This window comes from Empidonax traillii, unplaced genomic scaffold (assembly GCF_003031625.1).
Source record: "Empidonax traillii isolate 1590-97213 ecotype Southwest subspecies unplaced genomic scaffold, ASM303162v1 scaffold32:size1966603, whole genome shotgun sequence".
Lineage (NCBI taxonomy): Eukaryota > Metazoa > Chordata > Aves > Passeriformes > Tyrannidae > Empidonax > Empidonax traillii.
Window position 1 is genome coordinate 796,178 of NW_020955225.1, and position 10,880 is coordinate 807,057.

Consider the following 10,880-nt stretch of genomic DNA (forward strand, 5'->3'; position numbering starts at 1 on the left):
ATTAATAGAAGTTCAGTGACCTGAAGAAATGGAAAACACAGCTTATATATTACAGCAGACAAGCAGCTACTGCAGGGCTGCTGCAAAGGGGAACCTCAGGGAAGACACCTGTGGGAACAATATGAGTACTCACACACGGCTCTGCCTGACTCCATCAGGAAAGGGAAAAAATCCAGCCTGTTACTGCAGATGCATGTCCAGTTCCTCAGACAGACAGATATAAACCTTTTCTGGTTTGGAGATCATAGAGTCACAGAATAGTTTGGGTTGGAAAGGACCTTGAAGGTCACCCAGTTCCAACCTCCTGCCATGGGGAGGGACATCTTCCACTGGACCAGGGCCCCATTCAACCTGGCCTTAAACATCCTCAGGAATGGGGAATATACAACTTTCCTGGGACACCTATTCCAGTGCCTTGCCACCCTCACAATAAAGAACTTTTTCCTAATATCTAATCCTAATATCACTAATTGTTTAGGCACAAATGTGGTTAAAGAGTAGACTGTTGTGAGGTACCACATTCATAAGGAATATTAAAAAAACCCAAACCAAATAAAAAAAATCCCTCTTCTCTTTGTATTTTAATGAATAACAGATTTAACTTATCTGAAATTTTCAGTGTTACAAAAAACTGCCATAACTTAATTCTCCATCTTCTTGCCCCAGCACACTCTCACAGAATTTCCAATCTTGTATGCATGCAATTAATACATCTTCCTCATTAGATTCACATGAGAACTGAACTTCCCAGGGAGTGACAGCAAAATTCCACACACAGAATTTCAATATTTTATAATTTAATCATATTTTGTGTTGTACTGGCTGCTGGGTACAGCTCCCCTCATGGCTATCCCATAATACTTGAACAGGTACCACTACCATTGAGAAATATGACCTGAGGACCAACAGCTGGATACAAATCGGCACCATGAACGGCAGACGGCTGCAGTTCGGAGTGGCAGTGATCGACAACAAGCTCTACATTGTGGGAGGGAGAGATGGGCTGAAAACTTCCAACATTGTGGAATGTTTCAACCCTGTCACCAAAGCTTGGACTGTAATGCCCCCCATGTCCACACACAGACATGGCCTAGGTAAGGGGTGCTCTTTGCAAATGCCTTACAGCACACACAAATGAATTTTGGTGGACACAAGCACTGCTGACATAACTTTTTAAAGCATTGAAATATTTGTAGAAGACATTTTTGAAAGACAGAGCTGCCTATTATTTTAATTTTATGACTATGATATTAATTACTCTTCACCTAACTGGCACTGGTCTTCCAGAGTTAATTTTGCTTGTAGAAAATTCCAAAAGGCAAGAAATCATGAAAAGAATCAACATGATTTAATGGACAAGATTTACGATTTACAATACAACAACAACCTGATTTTAATTATTTTTTCAATTATGACTTAAGGTAAGCCCATAGGTACCAAGCACCTCCGTAATTCAGATCAGGGCATTGCCCACACTGAAGAAAACATTGCAGTATGGAAATAAGTACAACTCCACCAGTTTTAATGTTATAATTACAAGAAGTTTTACAGAGCTCTGCCATGCCTTAGTATCTGTGGGCCTTTACTGCACAATAATCCTTAATATGATTCAGAGTGAAGGAATAATATGAATATGAAATCTAGAATTTATTTCTGAGACTATAAGAAATAAGGCCAAATTTACAGTTGAGGAGACTAATGGAGGGAATGTGATGATTTCTGAAGGATTTATATATCACAGCTCTTATGAAAAAGCTGGGTTCTTTAAAGTTTACAGAAATCATTGATAAGTTCAAATGACAAGGAATACTTTCATGAATAATAGAGAAAGATTGACCCAGAATTATTTGGTAAACTCCTGTGGCCTACAACACCTTCTCTACTTCTTGGTGGGTAAGTGTAGTGTAGGGTTCTTAACAGGTAGTCCATAAATTTTTTAAACCCAAATGCTAGAAGGTAGCAAAGGGAAAGAAGACGAAATAGATTAAATAATTTTCATTAAAGACTTTACCATTACATACTTCAGGGACATAATTGTACTCAACAAGTAGGTCAGGGCAGTAAATCTGAGTGTCCAAAGTTGGCTTCTCCTTGTTCATCAGCCTGGTTTGCAAAGCTCCCTCTCACTCACAGCCCCTATTAACTTCAGTGTGATTCTGGGGAGAGTTGGAGCTTTTGAAAAAATCAGGACATGTATATTTAGGCCTGAAAGATAGATTTAGAAAACTTTTAAGCAGCCAGATTCCCACATTTTGCCTTACCTAACAAAGGGAACAAACAGCAGGGCAGCAGCAGCAGCAGCAGCTCCCTAAGGGGAGGCACTAAAGCCCTTCTCTCTGGAGCAGCACAATGGCACAGGATATGTCCACACAGAGCTTTGCAGACACAGCCAAGTTCACTCTCCTGGGTCTCAAGGACAGCAGACACCAACCAGCTCTTATCCAAAAGTGTGCTCCCCTTACAGGCATTAAAGTGTTATGGTCCTTAAGCTGGCAAGGACAGCCAGCCAGCCACCCACTCAGGCTTTGTGCTGGCAGGACTACAGAGCTTCAGCAGGCTCAGAATTAGGCCAAGTCGTTGGTTTTGGGCATATTTTTCATTGCATGACTCAAATTTTGCCTATCTTTAAATGAAAAACATCATTTCCCATTTAGGGTCTCAAATTTGTTTCAGAACAAGGTCGGCAGAAGTGAAAGAGATAAAAGTCCAAGAGAACATCAGAACTAAAGCAGCTTTCCTCTAATCTTTTGGCAAAAGATAATGGTTATTTAGAAAACATGAAGTATTTTATCTTTGTTTATTCTGCCAAATAAAAAGGCAGCTTTCAGATAGTTTAATACTAGCTGCACTTGCTTATCTGCACACGGGGGATTGAAGTATGAAGACACTATTGGTCACTGAAATGATGAGATAACTTGTCCCTAATGCTGTCTTCTAAGGAGTAGCAATGCTTGAAGGACCAATGTATGCTGTTGGTGGCCACGATGGGTGGAGTTACCTCAACACTGTGGAGCGATGGGACCCCCAGGCACGGCAGTGGAATTACGTGGCCAGCATGTCGACCCCCAGGAGTACTGTGGGGGTTGCAGCATTAAACAGCAAGTATGTCAACAGGAAAACCTCTCTTTGCATTTTTACTTGCTTCCTTCCTTGGAAATACAGTCTCTTAAATTTGCTTTTCAATCTTATAATAATTAATGACCTCAAGAAAACAAAGAGGAAACACAATGCACTGAAATAAGAGAGGAAAGCTTTTCCTCTGCTGCATGGTAAATTAATTTCGAACTTGCAGCCATGTTTTAAACATATTTCAAACCTTTTAAGTTACAGCAATGTGAAAATGTTATTGAAAGCATATCAGAGTTTTACCTAGAACATAACTTATGGGGATACAGAATCAGCTACTTTAAAAAATATTCCAAATTTATGTTTACACTTTAAAATCCAGTGTGTCTAAGGAAGCACCACTTGAAAAAACGTGTACAGAAATGAAGTCATTCCTCTGTCATTTTGCACCTCCTGCATGCATCTACAACTTTTATATACAAATTCCCAGTCAGGGATAATTTTTTTAATTACATATGGAATAAACAGCCCTCTCTAAGTCTTATCCTACTCCGATTTGTTCTTCCCTCTGTTAAATACACTGAAATCATGTGTTAATGTATTTAAACATTCTTCTAAGATGCTGAAGCCTTTCAAGCACTTTTACATGGGAACAGACACCTGTGTGAATCTCCTGTGCAATCTGTACTGAACAGTGGTACACCTTGCTGTAAGCCCCTATTTGAATGCAGTTGTATTTCGGAGGTAGGAAGAACAACTCCCAAATCAATGCCTATCAAAATCCTATTTTCCTTCTTCAGTAACACAGTCTTGTGCTTGAAATATAAAAGCCTTGTGAAAGACCTTTATGTTAGAAAACATGACTTGAACCAACCTTCCTTCTTATTTAAATCTGTGGGAAGCTCTTAGCAATAACAGTTTGTAGGGGTCAGGAACACCACAGATACAGGCAGAGGACTGCATTTACTTTGAACATCTTTCACTGGCTTCCCTGGTCACTTTAAATTCCAGAGAAAGGGGAGGATAAGCAGCAGAAACAGAGATGTCAGCAAAGGGGTATTTGTAAATGCAAAACTTCTTCACATACAAGTCAGGATTCTGCATTCAAACAGGGCATGACCCAAATCAGTAACTCCCAAGTCCAAGAGAGGCAGAGCTCCCTCTCCAAGTCCCTGCTGTACCTCAGAGGAAATGTTCTCAGCAGAAACTCCACCAGAAACTCCTGTTGGTACCTTCCACAGCAACATGCAGGAAACCACTTTGTCGAAAGAGGAAATCCAGCCCAAGCTTGACTCTGTTCTCAATCATTCCTGATACAAAGCTGTCTCCAGCCTGGCTTAAATCACGTCTGTGAGTCTCGTGATGTCATTTCTGGCATACCAGGAGATCAAATGTCCATCACTCAGTGGTCTAACTGGGCAGAATGCTTCTCCTTTTCCTGTTTTCCCCATTGGAGAAGGCTTTACATTTCTGTGGAGCAGCACTTTTGGATCAGTTAGTGGTTCATTGAAAACATTAGTCAATAATGTTATATTTGGGCTTTTCTTTAGAGAAGAGGAAACAATACCATATTTATAGACACATTACAGAATACAAAGAAACTCAACCAATCTGTTTGTATATACAGTGACTTCCTCTCCCTGTGAAAGCTGTGTAAACAAGCAGTCAGTATCTAATGGCATGATGTGAAGAGAAAACAAATAAAAGCCTCAAGTTTTGTGTGGATCAGGCAACAAACTGCACAACCAAACTCAATTTTATCAACTGAACAAACAATGATGAGAGAAAGCTGGGAATTTTGTATTATTCTGACAGTGGTCAAGAATCTTCTAGTTAAAATATGCATGAGAGCAATTTAAAAGCCTTTTCAGTCACTGGAATGAAACAGACACTCCTGAAGGAAAATTCAGCTGATCTGGTTTACGTGACTTATTCTGGGCCAGTCCACTGTTCCCCAGGTCTCTAAGTAGTTGCAATAAGCAAATTCAATTTTATGGCAGAAAATAATAACCAGGGTTTGAAAGGGAGCAGAAAAACCAGCACATCTGAACACATCTACTATTACCTCCTATCGCAGTCTAGCAGCACCCAAGACACCTTGAAACCACAAAGAAATAAAGACCTTATAAAATTCATCAACAGAAAGCCACAATCCCCCCATGTTTCATAATGTGGATTTCCACAATTTATTCCTACATGTTGTAGGAATCAGCTGTTTAAATCTCCAGTTGTTTGCTAAGTGTCTTTGGGCTAAACAGACAAGATGGCATCTGGATGGTACTTCCTGTCCAGCAACTTTTCTTAAATACAAACTTTGGGGAAAACATATTTAATATATTTTGATACATGTTTTTGAGATCCATTCATACCATTAAAGTTCTTTTATATATTAAGAGCGCAGGAAAAACACTTAATGTGACACTAAGATGTCAAAGACTCCATGAGCCCATCCCTGGGGATATTATCCATATATTTCAATTCAATTCCTTCTATACCTCACTTTTAAAGAAGCTGACATGCATTTTTAAGCTCAATTTTCATACGTGACTGCTTGAACAGTTGCACAGAAAATGGAGAACATAACTTAGTTCAAATAGCAAAAAACTTTTACAACAAAAGTTCCAGAGTGTAGCTGTTGGAGAGCAAATAATGGGGATAATGACAATTTGAAAGTGTTCTGAATGAATTCAACCAAATAAAACTCCTATTAAAATAAGAGACTGAAGACTGAAGCTGTTTACCTGAAGGTGTGTTTTTATCCCAGACTCTACGCTGTTGGAGGACGAGATGGGAGCTCCTGCCTAAAATCCATGGAATGTTTTGATCCACACACAAACAAGTGGAGTTTGTGTGCCCCCATGTCCAAGAGAAGAGGTGGAGTCGGTGTTGCAACCTACAATGGGTTTTTATATGCTGTGGGAGGTCATGATGCACCTGCTTCCAACCACTGCTCCCGACTTTCCGACTGTGTGGAAAGGTAAGGAATGTTTTGGGGTTTATTTATTTTTAAATTCCAGGAAGGAAATATAGAATAAAACCTCTTCATGATTGGAATGTTATGTGTGCAAAATATATCCTGATTTTTTTTTTTTTTTAAAAACAATATTTGGAGCAGAATGACTGGTTTCCAATACTGTTGTGAGAACAAAAGGATTAAACCTCAGAAGCAAATTCCCCTCAACTCCCCCTTCTGCTTGAGCTCACCAAGAGCCAGGGAAAGGTAACTTAAATATTAAGAAAAACATAACATGACCTTTCTATTTCTCAATAGAATCAGTCTAAATCAAAATCAGTCTAAACCAGTTTAGACTACTTGTGCCTTATATTGTAAGAATTAAATACTTTCCAGTTGTGTCTCTCTCCAGTAATTTGACTGGTACTGATTATAAATTTTAAAATAAAATCAATATCTCATAATGAAAAGAGGGAGTACTCATTACATAGGTATTTTCTGCTGAGGAGACTGATGAGAAGAGTTCTTATGAAAATGCAAATTCCAGATATTTCCTTTTAGAAGTGTTGTGTTTTAAATGTTACTTTAGCACTGTGGTGGCACATGGCACAATGTAGGAGGATGGAGGACACTTGAGTCCTGGGTGAGAGCAGAACAGGATGAGTGAGGGCACCTCCTCTGGCTTTCAATGGGCCAAGGGTATCCATTGACACTCCTGTGTCATTTGGTGACAAAGGAGGAAAACTGAGAGAATATCCAACCCCTTGGTATGAATAACAGTGGATTTTGTTCTCAGTTAAATGGTGTAAAGCAGGAACTACCCTGGGATTCATTTCAATTGGCATTGAGTAGATCAGAAATAAAATCCACATTGATGTAAGATCCTGCCATGCGTTCAGTGTGACAAACTTAGATCCACTGCACGAGGTATTTAACTTCTTTTGCAGTGAAATTTTCTGAAAACATTAGCTCTGACAAGAATGAGGAAACCAAAAGCTTTACGGAAGAAGGAAAAATAATATATTGCAACTACCTTTCCTGACTCAACTAGTGGCCATGTTATTATTCCCTTGGGTCTCATTTATGTTTAAAATGTATTGATTGCTTAATGTGATCGAAATGGAGAGACTGCAGAGCAAAAAGTGAAAACACTGGCATTTTCCACGGGCTTGAAGACCCCTCTAGTGGCCGAATTAAACACTGACTCACATAACAATCCTACTAGTTCCCAGTATAAATTGAACAGCAATACAGGAGAAAATAAGCAAATATCAGTAATTTAAATTTCAAGTGTGTTTTTACGATGTATTTTTCTGCATTTGATCATCAACAATTCCTAGGTATGATCCTAAAACGGATGCTTGGACAACAGTGGCCCCCTTGAGTGTCCCTCGGGATGCAGTTGGGATCTGCCCTCTGGGGGACAGGTTATACGCTGTGGGGGGCTACGATGGCCACACCTACCTGGACACTGTGGAATCCTACGATGCCCAAAACAACGAGTGGACAGAGGTAATGGGAAGAATCAGCTAGGAAATAATAGGATTTCATCCTGCAGCAAGGAATAATTCTGTCCAAATAACAGACAAAAATATCTCTCAAAGTTATCACTGGTGTTCTGAAAAATGACATATCAGGATGCAGTTGGGCTGGAATTAAATACCATTGCCTGTCTTGTGAAAGAACTGCATAAAAGTTTTCAGGCTAAGGGAGGAGTGAACTGTGTTGCACAAATCATTTTGGGCTTGAAATAATTTAAATTTGCCATTGCTGGAGCTGGTGTGGGTTTGTCATTAGTGGTGTCCTCTGGAGGCACCAGAAAATTTTCATATTTATGATTGTCACCATTGAGACCAAGAGGAAACACCTAAAACTGACAAGATCCTTTTGTAGCCACACAGTCAGTTGTTTTGGAACATGGGACGTGAAGGTCTTTTACATGTGTTAAGAGCACCACCACCACTCTACACTCCTGTAACTCTCAGCAGCTACTGAATTTTTCCCAAAAGCCCAAACTCTATTTTTTAGAGCCCTGGGTAAATCTAATTCTCTTTAGCATTTGTTTGAATAAACAAATTGTTTTCCTATTACCTGAAAGCAATTTCTTCCAGTCCTATGCCAGTGTTTTCTCCTTTTTATTTTTCTTTTCTCTTTCCATTTTTAGGAAGTTCCTGTCAACATTGGAAGGGCTGGAGCATGTGTTGTTGTGGTGAAGTTGCCCTGAGGACTATAAGTATCCTGGAACTAAAGTGAGTGGAGTTTCAGAAGAAACATTTCCAGAGAGCAGCACAAACTACACACATCTCAGTAACCCTCTGTAACAGACAATAACTGAGCCATCTTAGTAGAGCACAAAAGTGTCTTCCTGCATTACAAAAATTGGACAATTCTGCATAAGTGAATTATTTTATTATGCCTAAACCACAAAACACAGTAACATGTTTAAATGGTTCAGGTCTGTTAAAAAAATGTATCTGTTATTTATAAAATGCAGTAGTAAAGGGAGAAACAGGTGTATAAGATTTCATAAAATTTTTTCCTATCTATGCTGGCATAAATGAAAATGTTTATAAAAAAAGCTTTTATATTTTAGGTAAATGAAAATGACTAAGAAACACATTCACAGAGAACTGCACAGAAGCAAATATTTGCTCAAAAATATCACTGGCAAAAGAATATTCTCCGCAGAAGCAACTTAATTTCTATATTCAGAAATAAAACTACTAAATTAACTTTAGGATCAAATCAGAGAAGCGGAGAATTGGTTGTTGTTTACCATCCAGCTTTAGCACTACTGTGTACAAAATCTCCATTTTTAGTAGCATATTGAATTGAATAATGCAAGTTAAGAAATAGTAGGGCTAAGGTACTTTCACGCTATTCAATATGTGCCAACAGAAAGAAATCTCTTTTGTCAAAACACAATGCTGATATAATTTGAAATTATTTTCACAGATATGTGATATTTTAATGCTGTTCTGGGTGTTAGGTTATTCCTGGATTTCTCTTTGCCCACAACCATCTGTCAGTATGTGCTGAACTAATTTGACTATTCTTGGGATAATAACCATGCATTAAACTTTAAAACAGTCATATAATTACATTCCTTGAATATAACTTACAAAATGAAATTTTTATATCATATTGATATGACAATCTTTGACCTCAGCTGAAGATTACCAGCTTTCTCTCATGTACAGTAGAAATATGGTAAGGAAAAAACCACATCCACTGTGTGACATTATACACCATTTATATAAACATGTTTATGTTTTGTCTGAAATTAGGGGAATGCTAAGAATCAAGATTAAACAGGAAAACACCACATAATATTCCACATGCATGATATTTTCTTTTTGTGTGCCAATTTCTAATGAAGGTTTTGATTTGTTTTGCATTAATTTCACTTTTTTAAAAAATATAATTTCAAGTGCTGAAAGTGTATTTTAGAAAAAGAATGTATGTAAGATATTCTATGCTGTAAAGCACAATACTTGGTCAGTACCCACTTTAGTGTTTGTTATGTTGTTGTTTTGTCAGAAAATTCAGGACAGAGCTGAAAAATCTTTGAATGTGTAGAGTAACTTTCCTGATAGAATACTGTGTTTTCAGAATTCAGCAATATGTTATTTTAAAAACTTTATAATATTAAGCCCATTGAATGCCTCTAAAGATAAAATGTCATAAGCGTATTTATAAAAGGAAGAACATTTTTAACTTTAAAAATGAATTATGTTTATATATAGCATGCTACATTCAAATAAAATTTACTTTCTCTGCTAAGAAAATTTGGACTATATTTTAACAACTTTGTGGGTTTTATTTTACATCCTTTCAAAACCAGAAAACATGGAAGGATCAATCTCATTTTGTACTTTAAAAGAGCAGAAGATCCACAAAAACCCCTACCAGCCAAATGGGGAACAAACCCTAAGCCAACTCGTGGGCAGTGGATTCCAGAATTCCCACCAGAGAAGGAAGGTACTTTAATTTCCCACCAAATCAATAATCTGAAGCAAACACAAGGAACCAACCACCAAACTGAGAGTGAATCCGCACAATAAAACCTTTGGGATGTTAAATTTCTCCCCCATCCTGTCTGACCCCCTAGTTAGAACATCTTTTTGCAGCAAACATTTACTTTTATCATTATCAATAAAAATCCCATCATCTTTTCTCTCTTCACTGCCATCCTGCTTTGATCATGCAACAGTCATGTGCACCCTTGTATAGAAATAAGGATTTGTATGGACAGAGAGAGAGATCCACTACTATTTATCCCTCAGGCTCTAAATCCTACTGTTCTCCTATAAAAGCACATCCCTCCTGCCAGGAATCAGTGCAACCTCATATATTCTACTCTTGTTTAGAAAGACCTGATATCAAACGCCCATTTTTAAGACTCTAAACCACAAATTATACAAATAATTTACAATTAATGTCAAGATATGTGCAAGAGGCACAGCCAAATAGACACTGGGAGTCTGGAAGTACCATCTGGGAATCAGGTTGTTCACAGGCTGTTTGAAGCTGTTGATATTAAACTTTATTTCAACTTGTAAAAAATAAGAGGAATATTTCACACTCAAAACATGAATTAATTCAAAATAATCTATTTGAGGATGAAACCCTGACAAGAATTATCACAAGATGAAATATTAAGTGTTAGAAAACATAACATAAATTTTGGGCAGATATCTGAATTTAAGCAATAAAATGACATGACTGAATTTTCTACAGAAAGAAGTTCCTTGGTGGTTTCAGTACTGATGTTTGTTTAAGGTTTTGGGTTTCTTTTTCCCTTATGACTTGTACAGCAGTGAAAAATCATGTGAAAGGAAACTAGCAATCCACAAAAGGA

The 10,880-nt window shown here is 37.8% G+C and overlaps 1 protein-coding gene across 2 annotated transcripts in view; it reads left to right on the top strand.

Annotated features, from left to right (window-relative positions):
- KLHL4 (kelch like family member 4) overlaps positions 1-9,807 on the top strand; it is a 37,344-nt gene extending 27,537 nt beyond the window's left edge. For both annotated transcript variants that reach the window (XM_027911468.1, XM_027911470.1), the window contains exons 8-12: positions 870-1,094; positions 2,940-3,102; positions 5,831-6,043; positions 7,360-7,531; positions 8,184-9,807. In XM_027911468.1, coding sequence (XP_027767269.1) covers positions 870-1,094; positions 2,940-3,102; positions 5,831-6,043; positions 7,360-7,531; positions 8,184-8,243 — 833 coding nt within the window. In that variant the 3' untranslated portion in view covers positions 8,244-9,807. The remainder of the gene's footprint in view (positions 1-869; positions 1,095-2,939; positions 3,103-5,830; positions 6,044-7,359; positions 7,532-8,183) is intronic.
- Positions 9,808-10,880: the final 1,073 nt, after the last annotated feature.